The sequence below is a fragment of the Hyla sarda genome, chromosome 2, assembly GCF_029499605.1.
Source record: "Hyla sarda isolate aHylSar1 chromosome 2, aHylSar1.hap1, whole genome shotgun sequence".
NCBI lineage: Eukaryota > Metazoa > Chordata > Amphibia > Anura > Hylidae > Hyla > Hyla sarda.
In genome coordinates, this window is record NC_079190.1 from 310,804,598 (window position 1) to 310,822,690 (window position 18,093).

Sequence of the window (18,093 nt, forward strand, 5' to 3'; positions counted from 1 at the left end):
AATGTTAATGATCCCATACGGTGAATGGCGTAAACTTAAAAATAAAAAAAAACTTCCAAAAATGCTGCTTTTTTTTCGTCACATTTTATTCCCCAAAAAATTAATTAAAAATTATCTAAAAGTTTAATATATGCAAATGTGGTATCGATAAAAAATACAGATGACGGCGCAAAAAATATTGTACCAAAATTTTAGATTTTTTTTTTTAAGTGGTACAAAAATATAAAAGTATCTAGCAATGGGAATCATTTTAATCGTATTGACCCACAGAATAAAGAACACATGATTTTTACCGTGAAGTGTACAGTGTGAAAACGAAACCCTTTAAAATGTGCAAAATTTTGTTTTTCATTTAAACTTCCTCCCTAAAAAAATATTTTTTGGGTTCGCCGTACATTTTATGGTAAAATAAGAGGTTTCATTGCAAAGTACAGTTGGTCACGCAAAAAACAAGCCCTTATATGGGACTGTAGATGGAAATATAAAAAGTATGGATTTTAGAAGGTGAGGACGAAAAAACGAAAACACTAAAATAAAATTGGCCTGGTCCTTAAGGGGTTAAGAAGGCTTTTTTTTTTCAGTTCACCTCTTCAATAAAATACTAAGGCCTTTGTGTAAACTTGTTTTAGCCGATGTGCTACATATGGGCCCTAAACCACCTAAATTGCACTGCATAATCATTAGTGCAGCTCTTCTCAAACTGTGAGACGCAGCTTATTGCATTGATAATGCCAGACCTGTATTGTCATCACAGGTCCTTAAACCACTGTAACCATTAAGACTGTGCTGATATCAGGGGCCTCTATCATGGGTCCCCAATGTCCCCAAGGTTGTAGTGCAGACCATGTAGTGAAGGGTAGGCTGTAGACTACAGGTTTAGCTACTGAGGACATAAGAACATCTCTCACAAGCTGCTTCAGCAGTTTTTTCTTTTTCTTTTTAACATAATCCCATGAAAATTACCCTGTCCACATCTTAGTACTCACTATGTTAGGGGTTCCCTAATTCTCCTTCAAGTAATTACAGCAGATCTTAGGGTGAGAATATGTAAAGTGTGTTGTAGGGGAAAATAGGTGGGTAAAATGTAGTAGAGACCAGGTGAGAAGGGGGAGAATGTATCTGCTACCGTTGTGCTGCAATATGGTGTTTGTGTTGATGGAGAGTTATTGGGGGAGATTTATCAAAACCTGTGCAGAGGAATATTTGCCCAGTTGCCCATAGCAACCAATCAGATTGCTTCTGTCATTTCTAACAAGGCCTCTGCAAGATGAAAGAAGCAAGCTGATTGGTTGCTATGGGCAATTTTCTTCTGCACAGGTTTTGATAAATCTCCCTCATTGTGTGTTGCATTGTATTAAAAACATTTTTTGTTTGTTTTTTATGTTCAGCTGGTCCTGGACTTTTTGGTCAGCATTTTGGTGCCATAGATAGCATGTAGGTATTTTCCCCAGTAGTCCCTCAAAAAGCCATGGGGTGAAATATACATTGGAGCCTGGGATGGGGATCGTAAGCAAGAAGCCTTTACATTGGCCTTGTTTATCATGAGTATGGACAATTTGTTGTCTCTCAATTGGTGTATGCTACTTATATTCTGAGTATCTAATACCATATACTGTGTGGACTATATATATTGTTCAATATATTGTTTGCATGGCACACACTTTAATTTGCATTATTACTTACAGAGCAAAAAGTGGTGCTAATAGATACTGCCAATATCTATATAAATCTATATTAATTTTGTGAGGCAGTGTAACCATGTGACTGCAGTTGTACACTGATGTCACATTTGGTGCACTGTGATCAGTTGATTTGTTCCTGCTGAGGTGGTATATTAATGTACACTGATATTTGGTGCTTCACTATAAAATGAAAAAAGTCAGGTAAGGCACAGTGAAGGACTTATAATCCTAAATGGGTGCACAAGCTCCAGGGGTCCGACTCAGGATCCCACAACATTGAAGAAAACACAAGGAAGAAGCGGCACTCCAGGGATTCAATCCAAAAAAATAGATTTATTCACCCATCAGTGAGATGCATCTCAATGATGGGTGAATAAATCTATTTTTTGGGATTGAATCCCTGGAGTGCCGCTTCTTCCTTGTGGTGCTTCACTATATGTGTTTGTGCTTCTGATGTAGATATGTTGTGCACCACTATAATATTTAAAGGGAACCTGTGAACAGATTTCATTATATAAAACATGTGGTTCCTGCCACAGGGATGGTGAGGGCATTATGTTAGAAAGTGCTACCTGCCAGCACCCTGGACAGGGAGCTGTACTTACCTAGTCGCGTCTTCTCCAGCTGTAATTACGCCCCTTCAGGGGCGATTGACAGCCTGACTACGGCCTGCAAATTGCACTTCTTTCTTCAGCTTGGGGAGTAGAGCTGTTGTCAATCATGCTGAGGGGGTGCGAAAACAGCTGCAGCCGATGGGGCTAGGCAAGTATAGCTCCCTGTCCAGTGGACTACTTACGGGGCCAGTGGGCATGGGTAAGGGGTTGGCTGGAAAGATGAACCAGTGCACCTAGGGTTACACCTAGGGCTACACCTAGGAAACACCCCCAGTGCCCAAACAGCCTCATTTACATTGTAGATTTTTAATGATAATCAGTAATAGTAGCATCTAGGAAGATATGGTAACCACCATTATGATAAAACCACACACACTTACAGGCACTACCGACAAATTGGTGCAGGTGATGTTGCTGACAGATTCCCTTTCAACTAAAAGGGTGGGCCATTTATATGAATACACCTTAATAAAATAGGAATGGTTGGTGATATTAACTTCCTGATTGTGGCACATTAACCTCTTCAGGGCGCGGGGCGTATGCAAACGCCCGTGGGAATTCCAGTCTCCGGCGCTAGCCGGTTGGGGACCGGACCTGGATGCCTGCTGAAATCATTCAGCAGGCATCCCGGCACATCGCCTGAGACCCCCCCATGTTGGCGATCACAGAAAATCTCATTTCAATTCAGACATGCGATTTTCTGCTATTCCGGGCTGATCGGGTCTCTGGTGACCCGATAACCCGGAAAATAGGGATGATCGGAGCTGTCCGTGACAGCCCCGATCATCCAGAGGGCTAGGAGCGAGGTTGCAGTGCTGCGATCTCCTTCTATCCCCTGCCATTGGTCAGAACTGATTCTGACCAATGGCAGCGCAGGACAGTTCTGCCCACCCCTGAATGTCGTGGGGACGTGGGGAGAAGATGGAGGCCAGTACCTGGAGGAGAAGATGCGTGGGGACTGCCGATCATCGCTGGAGACAGATGCAGGTAGGGAAACAACAGTGTGGGGGGGGGGGGGGGGGGGGAAGGAAGGAGGCAGTAAAGCGATATTTACTGCTGCCCTTCCTAGTGCATTCCAAACTGCAACTCCCAGCATGCCCAGACAGCCAAAGGCTGTCTGGGAATGCTGGGAGTTGTAGTTTTGCAACATCTGGAGGGTCACAGTTTGGAGACCACTGTTACAGTGGTGCCCAAACGGTAGCCCTCCAGATGTTGCCAAACTACAACTCTCAGCATGCCTAGACTGCCCTGGCATGCTGGGAGTTGTAGTTCTGTAACATCTGTCCCTTCAGATTTTGCAATTTTCATGAAATTTTTGAAAATTGCTGCTCTACTTTGAAGCCCTCTAATTTTTTCAAAAAGCAAAAATATGTCCATTTTATGATGCCAACATAAAGTCATAAATACATATTGTATTTGTGAATAAAAATAAAATTTATTGGGAATATCCATTTTCCTTACAAGTAGAGAGCTTCAAAGTTAGAAAAATGCAACATTTTCAAAATTTTCATGAAATTTGGTGATTTTTCACCAAAAAAGGATGCAAGTAACGCCGAAAATTTACCACCAAAATAAAGTAGAATATGTCACGAAAATAAAATCTCAGAATCAGAATATTCGTTAAAAGCGTTTTCGGGTTATTAACTTGTAAAGCGACGGTGCTTAGAATTGCGAAAAAGGGCTCAGTCTTTAAGGTGAAAAAGGGCTGCGTCCTTAAGGGGTTAATATATGTGAGGGGGGAAACTTTCCAAGATGGGTGGTGACCATGGCGGTCATTTTGAAGTCGGCCATTTTGAATCCAACTTTTGTTTTTTTAATAGGAAGAGGGTCATGTGACCCATCAATCTTATTGGGAATTTCACAATAAAACAATGATGTGCGTGGTTTTAACGTAACTTTATTCTTTCATGAGTCATTTACAAGTTTCTGACCACTTATAAAATGTGTTCAATGTGCTGCCCATTGTGTTGGATTGTCAATTCAACCCTCTTCTCCCACTCTTCACACACTGATAGCAACATCGCAGGAGAAATGCTAGCACAGGCTTCCAGTATCCGTAGTTTCAGGTGCTGCACATCTCGTATCTTCACAGCATAGACAATTGCCTTTAGACGACCCCATTCAACTGGCCCACGACGACCAATCCACTTTCCAGGAAACTGTTCATCTAGGAATGCTCAGACCTGACACCCATAATGTGGTGCTGCACCATCTTGCTGGAAAAACTCAGGGAACATGCTAGCTTCAGTGCATAAAGAGGGAAACACATCATCATGTAGCAATTTCGCATATCCAGTGTACCCCATTTACCACACCATACCATCAATTTTTGTGTTCCAACAGTCTTGGAAGGATCTATCCAATGTGGGTTAGTGTCAGACCAAAAGCGGTGGTCTTGTTTGTTAACTTCACCATTCACATAAAAGTTTGCCTCATCACTGAACAAAATCTTCTGCGAAGATTGAGGGTCCTGTTCCAATTTTTGTTTTGCCAATTCTGCAGCACCTGAAACTACGGATACTGGAAGCCTGTGCTAACATTTCTCCTGCGGTGTTGCTATCAGTGTGTGAAGAGGGGGAGAAGAGGGTTGCATTGACAATCAAATACATTGGGCAGCACATTGAACACATTTTATAAGTGGTCAGATACTTGTAAATAACTCATGAAAGAATAATGTTACGTTAAAACCAAGCACGTCATTGTTTTTCTTGTGAAATAAGTTTGATGTGTCCCATGACCCTCTCCCTATTGAAAAAACGAAAGTTGGATTCAAAATGGCCGACTTCAAAATGGCCGCCATGGTCACCACCCATCTTGAAAAGTTTCCCCCCCTCACATATACTAATGTGCCACAAACAGGAAGTTAATATCACCAACCATTCCAATTCTATTAAGGTGTATCCATATAAATGGCCCACCCTATATTGTTCTACTCCTGTATGCTAATACATGATCGCTGCTAGGATTTAGTAAAAGCAACCCTTTGTAAACAGTCAATATGTCTCCAGGGGGGTCCCATAGTCATATCCAGTAACCTGACTGATAACTGCAGCAATAAAAGTGTTAAATACCCATAATCCGTAATCCTTCCAATCGTCACCACAAGAGGGGGAGATCAGCTCCCATTAGGCAGGCATAAGCTTACCCCAAGGATACCCAGGGTTTATTCTACACGCTATATAAGTCATGAAGATTACGGCCCCTTAAATATTGTTGTAAAAATACATATAGAGGGTCCCTAAAGGGTACTTGTCATTTAGTCATGCGGCCTTTGCTGAGAGACAGAACTTCCATGTTATAGTAGGCTCTGTTTAAAAAGCATTACCAGTATTTATGAGGGCATTTTAGCCCTGCCGACCCATTGATGATTGTTTCTAAAAGCAGAAGAGAAGGCGCTCCATAGGGTAATACCACCGGAGGTGGGGGAGAGTGAAATCTAATTGTAACTGCTCACCCTGGGTGGTTGTATAACAGCATACACAACAATGGAAAACGCTGGGATACAATGGTCCGTCTGCAGCCCTCCTGGTGTGGAATCCACAACATGTGTATACAAGAGAAAGCTTCAATGATAGGAGCAGGAGTACATCGGTGCTGAACGGACCCAGGACACGGCAAGGTAGGAAGGTAAAATCCAATTTATTCGATGCAACGCGTTTCCCTGCGCAAGCGCAGATTCATCAGGCATGATGAATCTGTGCTTGCGCAGGGAAACGCGTTCCATCGAATAAATTGGATTTTACCTTCCTACCTTGCGTGTCCTGGGTCCGTTCAGCGCCGATGTACTCCTGCTCCTATCATTGAAGCTTTCTCTTGTATACACATTGATGATTGTGGCAGGTTTTCTCCCTGTTTATGTGAATAGGGAGAAACCACCCAATCATCAGTTGGCGGACGGGGTCAGATGCCCGGTGGACGCAGCTAGCACCCTCTTATGAAGATCAGTGACTTTTTAAGCAGAGCGTAACCAGTTCTCTAAACTACAGACTTCAGCACATGATGTTCACAAAAAGGCGGCATAACTAAACAGGTTTATTTTAAAGGATATAAATAAATAATTTCACATACATATTTTAGTTTGAAAATAACTAAGGCAGACAAAAAGAAATAAATATTTGTTAGGACATTTGGACAAAATGACAACAAACCTCCTTTAAAGATGTTTGCACCTTGTGGCGCGCTCTGCTTTCTAACCCTTCAGATCTACTTCTCCCAGAATCAAACCCAGTATCATGCTCTCCTAATGGAATGGAAGGCATAGAACATGGGAGGACATCAGGGCACTGTAAGAATTTGAATAGATTAGAATAGAGTCAATGAAAAATAAAACCATAAAATGATGAGTCTGAAATTAGCATTAATACCAATATAATGCCAATCTATAGCTGTATATCTATACAACATTCTCCCTGTGCAGCTGGGACATACACAGAACTATGCCATTAGAAGAGTTCAGGCTGTCACTGGCAGCTCTGTCTATGAAAGCCTGCATCTTGCAATGCTCTAGATCAGTGATGGAGAACCTTTTTGAGCCCGAGTACCCGAACAGTACTGCACGTCAACTTTTTTTCCCTCAAAGTGCCAGCACAGCAATAAAATCAGAATACAGAGGTTTAAGTTTAGAAAAAACAACTCATACAGTTGCCATAACTAATTAACATCTTTTGTTTTAAAAGAAGAACACAACAACAAAGCTCAATGATCCAAACTTGTTTATAATTCCCCCAACGTTAGGTTGTAGTTCCCCCACATTAGGCTGGCAGCATAGTTCCCCCCACATTAGGTTGGCAGTATAATTCCCCAACATAAGGTGCAGTATAGTTCCCCCATATTAGGTTGGCAGTATAGTTCTTCCACATTAGGATGGCAGTATATTTCCTCCACATTAGGATGGCAGTATAGTTCCCCCACATTAGATTGGCAGTATAGTTCTCCCACATTAGGTTGGCAGTATAGATCCCCACATTAGGTGCAGTATAGATCCACACATTAGGTGCAGTATAGATCCACACATTAGGTGCAGTATAGTTCCCCCACATTAGGTGCAGTATAGTTCCCCCACATTAGGTGCAGTATAGTTCCCCCACATTAGGTGCAGTATAGTTCCCCCACATTAGGTGCTGTATAGTTCCCCCACATTTGGTGCAGTATAGCTCCCCCACAGACATACAGCCTTCCGCCATATACAGTGCGTTACTGGAAGCTGTATGCCTGTGTATTGCTTGTGACATCACTGGGCGTATTATCCCCTGTTCCTGTACTGTGACATCACTGATTATATCTGTACTGTTACATCACTATGTGTATTATCCTTGTGACCTCCCTGTGCATATTTACCTGTAATGTTCAGGGATAATGTGCACAGTGACAACACAGTATAGTTATAATACACAGAGATGCCACAGAACAGGGATAATAAACACAGTGATGTGATAGTACAGAAATAATACACACAGTGATGTCACAGTACAGCGATAATAACCAGTGGTGTTACAGTACAGGGATAATACACGGTTATGTGGACAGTACAGGGATAATATCCAGTGATGTCACAGTACAGGGATAATACCCAAAGATGTCACAGTACATGGATAATGTTCGGAGTGATGTCACAGTACATTTCGTATGCAGACAGAATGAAGAAAAGATGTCTGTAAAACCATAAAATGTACAGAGTAAAAACGAAATCCCCAAAATTTGCAAAATTGTGGTTTTCTTTTCGATATCTCCCCAGTTATATTTTTATTGCTACACCGTACATTTTAATGTAAAATGGAAAGGTGTCCCCTTTCATTTTACAAAATTAAAAAACTTAAAAGTGAGGCCTCAAAAGCCAAAATATTGTACTAACCAGAATTACACATTTTTGGTCACTTCATATACCAAATAAAAAAAAAAAAAAAAAAAAAAAAAAGTGATCCTGGTTCACTATACTCACATAGTCAGATAAGCAGAAAAAATAAAAATATATAGACCAAATTCTGAGCATACTCATTTTTATACAAAAAGTTATAACATGAGTATGCTCAAATGTATTAATAATTTTGTAAAGTAGTAGAATAAAATAAAACATATAAATTGGGTTTTGTTGCAAGTGTGTGGACCTACAAAATAAAGTGTGTAATTTTTACCTAAAAGTGCACTGTGTAGAAACTGTAGCCCCCAAAATTTGCAAAATGACCTTGTAATATTGAGGTTCTGAGTCAGAGCATGGCATGTCTGCTACCCATCACCACTACAAGCAGCCACTGCACTTCGAGAGCACCCCAATCGTAGTGCCTGATCTTAAGGTGGTGTTATGGAATTCCATGTGCCCTGAACAATATCGCATCAGCTCAGAGGCGTAGCTTGTAGTTTCTGGGGCCCGATGCAAAATCTGGAACAGGGCCCAATATGCCAATTATGTTACTGGTCCCTAATGTGGTGAAGTGCTTTGGGGCCTCCTTAGGCACCAGGGCCCTGGTGCAACTGTTACCTCTATAGCTACACCCCTGTGTCCGCTCATCCCCTCAGTTGTCTGGACATTTCTGAAACTGCTCTTCAATATACATTTCTAACCTCTGCCTCCCTGCTCTGTATTACTGGCTACTGCGCATGTGCCACAGTGCAGCTTCACACCAGCAGCAATCTTGAATGGTAAGAAGTGTACTTAGCAATCTGCCTGCCTACAATTTACTCCTAAAGTTTATGAGAAAATATATATGCCCGTGTCAAGGTGACCAAAATGATTCTGAATGCTGATCAATATATATATTAATACTGATATATTTATATATCATTTCTAATGCTGAAGGAAAAAGATATTTGTTGAACTATGCACCACTTTCCTGAGTTTGCAAACTGCTAGTGACTGAATAACCTTGGATCAACACCAGAAAGCCCAAGATGGAAGTCAAAACATTTGAGGAAGATGCAGATCATATAAGAAGGGCAAAGAACTGGAATTTTCCAGTATTCGAGTGATAGGGCTGCATAAATTAACTTTGGCCAAGAAAGAAATTAATGGACACTAGATATGCTAATATATAAGGACACAATAGTCGAAACACCAATCAAATTGTAATATGCTAATTGTGATGTCATAACTAACCTCCTCCTTTGCACAATGTAAAAAACAAATTTACTTCCTGTAATAAACAGAACTCACTGGGTTACCGAGGAGGGAACTCATACCAACCTGGCCTGGTGTGAATTTTCTTATGTCGACGCTAGGGAATTAGTACAGCGGCAGTGACTCACAGATTAAGGCTGCACATTAAGGCATCCTTAACACCAGCACAATATACCTTGGATATAAAGGCGTAATTATTATGTGTGTATTCTGTATATGTATATATATATATATATATATATATATATATATATATATATATATATATATATATGAGAACCAGATACAGGCGCAGCACTCCAACAAAAAAGTGATTTAATATCTCATGTCAGCATTACAACGTTTCAGCTCCTCCTGGAGCCTTTTTCAAGCACTATGCTTGAAAAAGGCTCCAGGAGGAGCTGAAACGTTGTAATGCTGACATGAGATATTAAATCACTTTTTTGTTGGAGTGCTGCGCCTGTATCTGGTTCTTATCTTGGATGGACTCTGATCAAGTGCATTGGGACACTGGCACCAATTTTTTTGTTGGACTGGATAAGTTACATAGTTACATAGTTAGTACGGTCGAAAAAAGACATATGTCCATCAAGTTCAACCAGGGAATTAAGGGGTAGGGGTGTGGCGCGATATAAGGGAAGGGATGGGATTTTATATTTCTTCATAAGCATTAATGTTATTTTGTTCCATGAATGTATCTAATCCTGTTTTAAAGCTGTTAATTGTTCCTGCTGTGACCAGTTCCTGAGGTAGACCGTTCCATAAATTCACAGTCCTCACGGTAAAGAAGGCGTGTCGCCCCTTGAGACTAAACTTTTTCTTCTCCAGACGGAGGGAGTGCCCCCTCGTCCTTTGGGGGGGTTTAACCTGGAACAGTTGTTCTCCATATTTTTTGTATGGGCCATTAATATACTTATATACGTTTATCATATCCCCCCTTAAACGTCTCTTCTCAAGACTAAACAATTGTAACTCCTTTAATCGCTCCTCATAGCTAAGATGTTCCATGCCCCATATTAGTTTAGTCGCGCGTCTCTGCACCCTTTCCAACTCCGCAGTGTATCTTTTATGGACAGGTGCCCAAAACTGAACAGCATATTCCAGGTGAAGCCGTACCAATGCTTTATAAAGGGGGAGTATTATGTCCCTGTCCCTTCTAGTTTTCACAAAGACGTTCAGTCAAAACTAGTTTTCACTCGGGGAAGAGCAGTCAATACTAGTTTTCACAAAGACATTTTTGATACATGACAATATCCTGCCGTAGTGCTGTTTTATTTTGGGATTATATATATATATATATATATATATATATATACACATACACACATACATACATACATACACACACACACATATATATATATACTGTATATTTATATATACATACAACATACGCTAATGGCCTTTTTTGTATCTCCATACAGAAGAAGTAGTGTCTCTCTCTAAGAGAAATACTTTTACTTTTGCCTAATCAACAGGCCTCTCACTAGCCGAGCCAGAACACCCTACTCTGCACGGATGAGGAGCAAAATATTCAGAAACGGTGATGTCTGCAGATGGGTTTTTCTAGAGAGAAGTCTGGCTTGACATTAAATCCCGATCAGTTTCTGAGATTCCGTAACTGGAGCTAAAGCTAATGTCCAGGGAACGTGATGAGCTGCTCTGCATATTCCCTTGCCCAGAAAGCCGTTGAGTGCTAATGGCCTTTTTTGAATCTCCATATACCAGAAGTTGTGCCTCTCTCAGAGGAATACTCATGCCCTATACATACATACATACATATGTTTCAGTTAAAACTAGTTTTCCCAAGTGAAAACTAGTTTTAACTAAATGTCTTTGTGAAAACTAGTATTGACTGCTCTTCCCCGAGTGAAAACTAGTTTTGACTGAACGTCTTTGTGAAAACTAGAATTGACTGCTAAAATTGACTGCTCTTCCCCAGTGAAAACTAGTTTTCACTGGATGCCTTGGTGAAAACTAGAATTAACAGTTTTATCCTAGTTAAAACCAGCTTTAACTGAACGCCTTTGTTGAAACACCAGATTTTACTAAACACTTTCTTACAAACTAGAGTATTTACTGAACGACCTTGTACAAACTAGAATAATACTGGTTTCAAGTAGAGAAAAGTAGTTTTAACTAAATGACTCACTTAAAACTGTTTCCACAGAGGTCAAAAATGATTTAGCTTACACGTGACACTTGAGATCAAAGTTCATCTAGCTTACAAGCAAAGTTTATCTAGCTCACACATGGTGTTTGAGAATGATTCTTATTGATTGTGCAATGCCGCCTGACTCGTGGTAAGCACGCTCATATGGGTTGACCATGCTGCCTCCACCCACGTACCCCCTCCGCTAAGCATGCTCGTGCGTGCCATCCACGTCGTCCTTGCATACCCATGTACCCCTCCGCTGAGCACCAAAACAAAAAACTTTTGATATGCTGTACATCTTTAGTTTTTCTAAAATACTTCTGGGTCCCCAGACCTCCTGGGACACTGACGAGTCCTGCAGCAGCATCAGCTTGTCCACAAGTCATGGACAAGAGATGGCTGTTGGACAAAGCTGTGCACGGGACTAGCATTCTGCTGTGCTCGCCCCTGGCCTGTCACTTTGCCTGGGGGAGTGTGCGATTGCCAGGAGCGAGCGTGCATGAATTTACACCATTAGTGCTAGGAGCCTCTGAGGACCGCAGTACAAGACCTAGAGTTCATAAACTTTTATGGAGCCAAGGGACACCATTATATTTCTTTGTAAATATTTCTACTTGGCTACTTTTTTGTGGTGGCAAAGTGGGTTTTGACTTCTGTAATATGCCAGGGGCGTCACTAAATTTAAACATTCAGGGGCTGTTCCCCCCAAAAAAAGACAAGTGGCCCAAATGTCAGTTGCTGAGTAATTCCATATATCAGTGTTTCCCAAGCAGGGTGCCTCCAGCTGTTGCAAAACTACAACTCCCAGCATTATCAGAGAGCCAAAGGTTGTCTGGGCATGCTGGGTGTTGTAGTCTTAAAATATTTGATTGGGAAAAAATGCCATACACTCAGCAATCTTTGCCTGTCTACTCAACTTCTCCCCCTTCTCTGCCCCGCCCACTGTTGTGCATGTGATCTCAGATCTCTGTGTGACGCGCCCCCCCCCCCCCCCACCATGATCACTGCTGCACCGCGCTGAAGCTGACAGGTGAAAAAGAAAGAAGAGCCACAGAAGTTATGTATGCGGGGGGGGGGGGGGGGGGGGGGGAAATTGCTGCCTGCTATGGAGGAACTGCTGCCTACAATGGGGGAACTGCTGCCTGCTATGGGGGAACTGCTGCCTGCTATGGGGGAACTGCTGCCTGCTATGGGGGAACTGCTGCCTGCTATGGGGGAACTGCTGCCTGCTATGGGGGGGACCTCTGCTGCCTACCTAATATGGGAGGAGTCTGCTAGATACCGAATGTGGGGGACTTCTGTCGCCTATGTGGGGAGCCATCTACTACCTACAAGCTACTATGGAGACTAACAACCAAGCTAATAGGGTGGCTACCTACTACCTACATAGCTTGTATGAAGGTTCTCATTTATGGGACAACTATGTAGTGGGATTTATTTTTACAGTCATTATGTTTTATATATATATATTTTATATATATATATATATATATATATATATATATATATAAAAAAACAAAAATGGCAACCGCAGCACTCCAAGTAAATGTGCAAAAGAATTTATTCCAAGATAAATACAGGCAACGTTTCTGTGGCCTCACAACACCATTTTCAAGCGTCACAGAAACGTTGCCTGTATTTATCTTGGAATAAATTCTTTTGCACATTTACTTGGAGTGCTGCGGTCGCCAATTTTGTTTGTATTACCTTTTGGACCCAGGTCCGGGGTCCCAGAGACTGACTGCACCCACGCACAGTTGGCTTGGGAGTGCTGCTCTTCAACCTTAATATATGAAAAAATACCTTCCCTAATAAAAACTAAAAACATCCCCTTTTCCAATAAAAAAAAAAGAACCTGTCACATGACATTTAAAATAGTATTGGCGAGTACTTGAAAACAGTATTGGTACTCGGTCTTAAAAAAAAATGGTATCGGGAGATCCCTAATATATTTATTTGGCATGACTGTCTCTCTTACAAGCAGAGAATTTCTTATCTAGAAAAGTGCAAAAAAACACTGCATGTATCAAAAAAATTTACTACTAATATAAAGTACAATATTTCACAAAAAACAACCTCAAGCAAAAAATAAATAAAAACATAACAAAAAAACTGTCGATTCTAGTTTTCACAAAGGCATAAAATCTAGTTTGTGCAAAGGCGTGTTCAGTAAATATTCTAGCTTGTACAGAGCATTCAGTAAATATTCTAGCTTGTACAAAGACGTTTAGAAAAAATGGTGTTTTAAAAATGGCATGCAGTAAAAACTGATTTAACTAGGAAAAAACAGTCAATTCTAGTTTTAACAGGTGTTCAGTCAAAATTAGCTTTCACTAGGGAAGAGCAGTCAATTCGAGCAGTCAATTCTAGCAGTCAATCCTAATTTTCACAAAGGCATTCAGTCAAAACTAGTTTCCATTGGGGAAAAGCAGAGTGAGAATGTGACATGGGGGGAGAATGTGACATGAGGGGAGAATGTGACATAGGGGGAGAATGTGACATGGGGGGAGAATGTGACTGAGGGGGATAATGTGACTGAGGGGGATAATGTGACTGAGGGGGATAATGTGACTGAGGGGGATAATGTGACTGGGGAAAATGACATGGGGGAGAATGTGACTTGGGGGGAGAATGTGACTTGGGGGGAGAATGTGACTTGGGGGGAGAATGTGACGGGGGTGAGATGTGATATGAGGGAGAATGCGACAGGGGGTGAGATGTGATATGGGGGGAGAATGTGGCAGGGGGCGTGTGATGGGGAGGATGTGGCAGGGGGAGGGGGAAATGTGATGGGGGAATGAGACATAGGGGGAGAAAAAAAAAATATATAGTGACAATGAGGAAGGATTGATGGCAATGAAAGGGCAGTATAAGTGTATAATTGTGACATGGGGGGAGAATGTAACGGGGGAGAATGTGACAGGTGGAGGGATGTGACATGGAGGGAAGATTGTGACATGGGGAGAACGTGACGGGGGGAGAATGTGAGCGGGGGGGGGGGGGAGAATGTGAGCGGGGGGGGGGGGAGAATGTGAGTGGGGGGGGGGAATGTGAGCGGGGGGGAGAATGTGAGCGGGGGGGAGGGGGGAGAATGTGAGCGGGGGGGAGGGGGGAGAATGTGAGCGGGGGGGAGGGGGGAGAATGTGAGCGGGGGGGAGGGGGGAGAATGTGAGCGGGGGGGAGGGGGGAGAATGTGAGCGGGGGGGAGGGGGGAGAATGTGAGCGGGGGTGGAGAATGTGAGCGGGGGGGGAGAATGTGAGCGAGGGGGGAGAATGTGAGCGAGGGGGGAGAATGTGAGCGAGGGGGGAGGGGGGAGAATGTGAGCGGGGGTGGGGGGAGAATGTGAGCGGGGGGGAGAATGTGAGCGGGGGGGAGAATGTGAGCGGGGGGGGGAGAATGTGAGCGGGGGGGGGAGAATGTGAGCGGGGGGGGGGAGAATGTGAGCGGGGGGGGGAGAATGTGAGCGGGGGGGGGGGGAGAATGTGAGCGGGGGGGGGGAGAATGTGAGCGGGGGGGGGGGGGGAGAATGTGAGCGGGGGGGGGGGGGAGAATGTGAGCGGGGGGGAGAATGTGAGCGGGGGGGGGGGGGGGGGGAGAATGTGAGCGGGGGGGGGGGGGAGAATGTGAGCGGGGGGGAGAATGTGAGCGGGGGGGGGGGGGGTGAGAATGTGAGCGGGGGGGGGGAGAATGTGAGCGGGGGGAGAATGTGAGCGGGGGGGGGGGGGGAGAATGTGAGCGGGGGGAGAATGTGAGCGGGGGGAGAATGTGAGCGGGGGGGGGGAGAATGTGAGCAGGGGGGGAGAATGTGAGCAGGGGGGGAGAATGTGAGCGGGGGGGAGAATGTGAGCGGGGGGGAGAATGTGAGCGGGGGGGAGAATGTGAGCGGGGGGGAGAATGTGAGCGGGGGGGAGAATGTGAGCGGGGGGGAGAATGTGAGCGGGGGGGAGAATGTGAGCGGGGGGGAGAATGTGAGCGGGGGGGAGAATGTGAGCGGGGGGGAGAATGTGAGCGGGGGGAGAATGTGAGCGGGGGGGAGAATGTGAGCGGGGGGGAGAATGTGAGCGGGGGGGAGAATGTGAGCGGGGGGGAGAATGTGAGCGGGGGGAGAATGTGAGCGGGGGGAGAATGTGAGCGGGGGGAGAATGTGAGCGGGGGGAGAATGTGAGCGGGGGAAGAATGTGAGCGGGGGAAGAATGTGAGCGGGGGAAGAATGTGAGCGGGGGAAGAATGTGACATGGGGGAAGAATGTGACATGGGGGAAGAATGTGACATGGGGGAAGAATGTGACATGGGGGAAGAATGTGACATGGGGGAAGAATGTGACATGGGGGAAGAATGTGACATGGGGGAAGAATGTGACATGGGGGAAGAATGTGACATGGGGGAAGAATGTGACATGGGGGAAGAATGTGACATGGGGGAAGAATGTGACATGGGGGAAGAATGTGACATGGGGGAAGAATGTGACATGGGGGAAGAATGTGACATGGGGGAAGAATGTGACATGGAGAAAGAATGTGACATGGGGGTGAGACGTGATATGAGGGAGAATGCGACGGGGTGAGATGTGATATGGGGGGAGAATGTGGCGGGGGCGTGTGATGGGGAGGATGTGGCAGGGGGAAATGTGATGGGGGGAATGAGACATAGGGGGAGAATAAAAATATATATATAGTGACAATGAGGAAGGATTGATGGCAATGAAAGGGCAGTATAAGTGTATAATTGTGACATGGGGGGAGAATGTAACGGGGGAGAATGTGACAGGTGGAGGGATGTGACAGGTGGAGGGATGTGACAGGTGGAGGGATGTGACAGGTGGAGGGATGTGACAGGTGGAGGGATGTGACAGGTGGAGGGATGTGACAGGTGGAGGGATGTGACAGGTGGAGGGATGTGACATGGAGGGAGAACGTGACATGGGGGGAGAACGTGACAGGGGGGGAGAACGTGACAGGGGGGGAGAACGTGAGCGCGGGGGGGGAGAACGTGACAGGGGGGGAGAACGTGAGCGCGGGGGGGGAGAACGTGAGCGCGGGGGGGGGGAGAACGTGAGCGCGGGGGGGAACGTGAGCGGGGGGGGGGAGAACGTGAGCGGGGGGGGGAGAACGTGAGCGGGGGGGGGGGAGAACGTGAGCGGGGGGGGGGGAGAACGTGAGCGGGGGGGGGGGAGAACGTGAGCGGGGGGGGGGGGGGGAGAACGTGAGCGGGGGGGGGGGGGGAGAACGTGAGCGGGGGGGGGAGAACGTGAGCGGGGGGGGGGGGAGAACGTGAGCGGGGGGGGGGAGAACGTGAGCGGGGGGGGAGAGAATGTGAGCGGGGGGGGAGAATGTGAGCGGGGGGGGGGGAGAATGTGAGCGCGGGGGGGGGAATGTGAGCGGGGGGGGGAGAATGTGAGCGGGGGGGGGAGAATGTGAGCAGGGAGGGGAGAATGTGAGCAGGGGGGGGGAGAATGTGAGCAGGGGGGGGGAGAATGTGAGCGGGGGGAGGGGGGAGAATGTGAGCGGGGGGGAGGGGGGAGAATGTGAGCGGGGGGAGGGGGGAGAATGTGAGCGGGGGGGAGAACGTGAGCGGGGGGGGGGGGAGAACGTGAGCGGGGGGGGGGGGAGAACGTGAGCGCGGGGGGGGAGAACGTGAGCGGGGGGGGGGAGAACGTGAGCGGGGGGGGGAGAACGTGAGCGGGGGGGGAGAACGTGAGCGGGGGGGAAAACGTGAGCGGGGGGGGAGAACGTGAGCAGGGGGAAGAACGTGAGCGGGGGGAAGAACGTGAGCGGGGGGGGGGGGGAGAACGTGAGCGGGGGGGGGGGAGAATGTGAGCGGGGGGGGAGAATGTGAGCGGGGGGGGGGAGAATGTGAGCGGGGGGGGGAGAATGAGAGCGGGGGGGGAGAATGAGAGCGGGGGGGGAGAATGAGAGCGGGGGGGGGAGAATGTGAGCGGGGGGGGGGAGAATGTGAGCGGGGGGGGGGGGGGAGAATGTGAGCGGGGGGAGGGGGGAGAATGTGAGCGGGGGGGAGGGGGGAGAATGTGAGCGGGGGGAGGGGGGAGAATGTGAGCGGGGGGGAGAATGTGAGCGGGGGGGGGGGAGAACGTGAGCGGGGGGGGGGGAGAATGTGAGCGGGGGGGAGAATGTGAGCGGGGGGGGGGGAGAATGTGAGCGGGGGGAGAATGTGAGCGGGGGGGGGGGAGAATGTGAGCGGGGGGGGGGGAGAATGTGAGCAGGGGGGGAGAATGTGAGCAGGGGGGGAGAATGTGAGCGGGGGGGAGAATGTGAGCGGGGGGGAGAATGTGAGCGGGGGGGAGAATGTGAGCGGGGGGGAGAATGTGAGCGGGGGGGAGAATGTGAGCGGGGGGGAGAATGTGAGCGGGGGGGAGAATGTGAGCGGGGGGGGGAGGACGTGAGCGGGGGGGGAGAACGTGAGCGGGGGGGGGGGGAGAACGTGAGCGGGGGGGGGGGAGAACGTGAGCGGGGGCGAGGGAGAATTTGAGCGGGGGGGGGGGAGAATGTGAGCGGGGGCGGGGGAGAATTTGA

At 46.4% G+C, this 18,093-nt stretch overlaps 1 protein-coding gene across 11 annotated transcripts in view; it reads right to left on the reverse strand.

Moving 5' to 3' along the window:
- Positions 1 to 18,093, reverse strand: part of ANKS1A (ankyrin repeat and sterile alpha motif domain containing 1A) — an 836,994-nt gene that overhangs the window by 258,212 nt on the left and 560,689 nt on the right. For 10 of the 11 annotated variants that reach the window (XM_056557673.1, XM_056557674.1, XM_056557675.1 and 7 more), the window contains one exon: positions 6,445 to 6,579. The exons of the other annotated variant lie outside the window; for it this stretch is intronic. In XM_056557673.1, the coding sequence (XP_056413648.1) occupies positions 6,445 to 6,579 (135 nt within the window). The remainder of the gene's footprint in view (positions 1 to 6,444; positions 6,580 to 18,093) is intronic. 11 annotated transcript variants of the gene reach the window in all.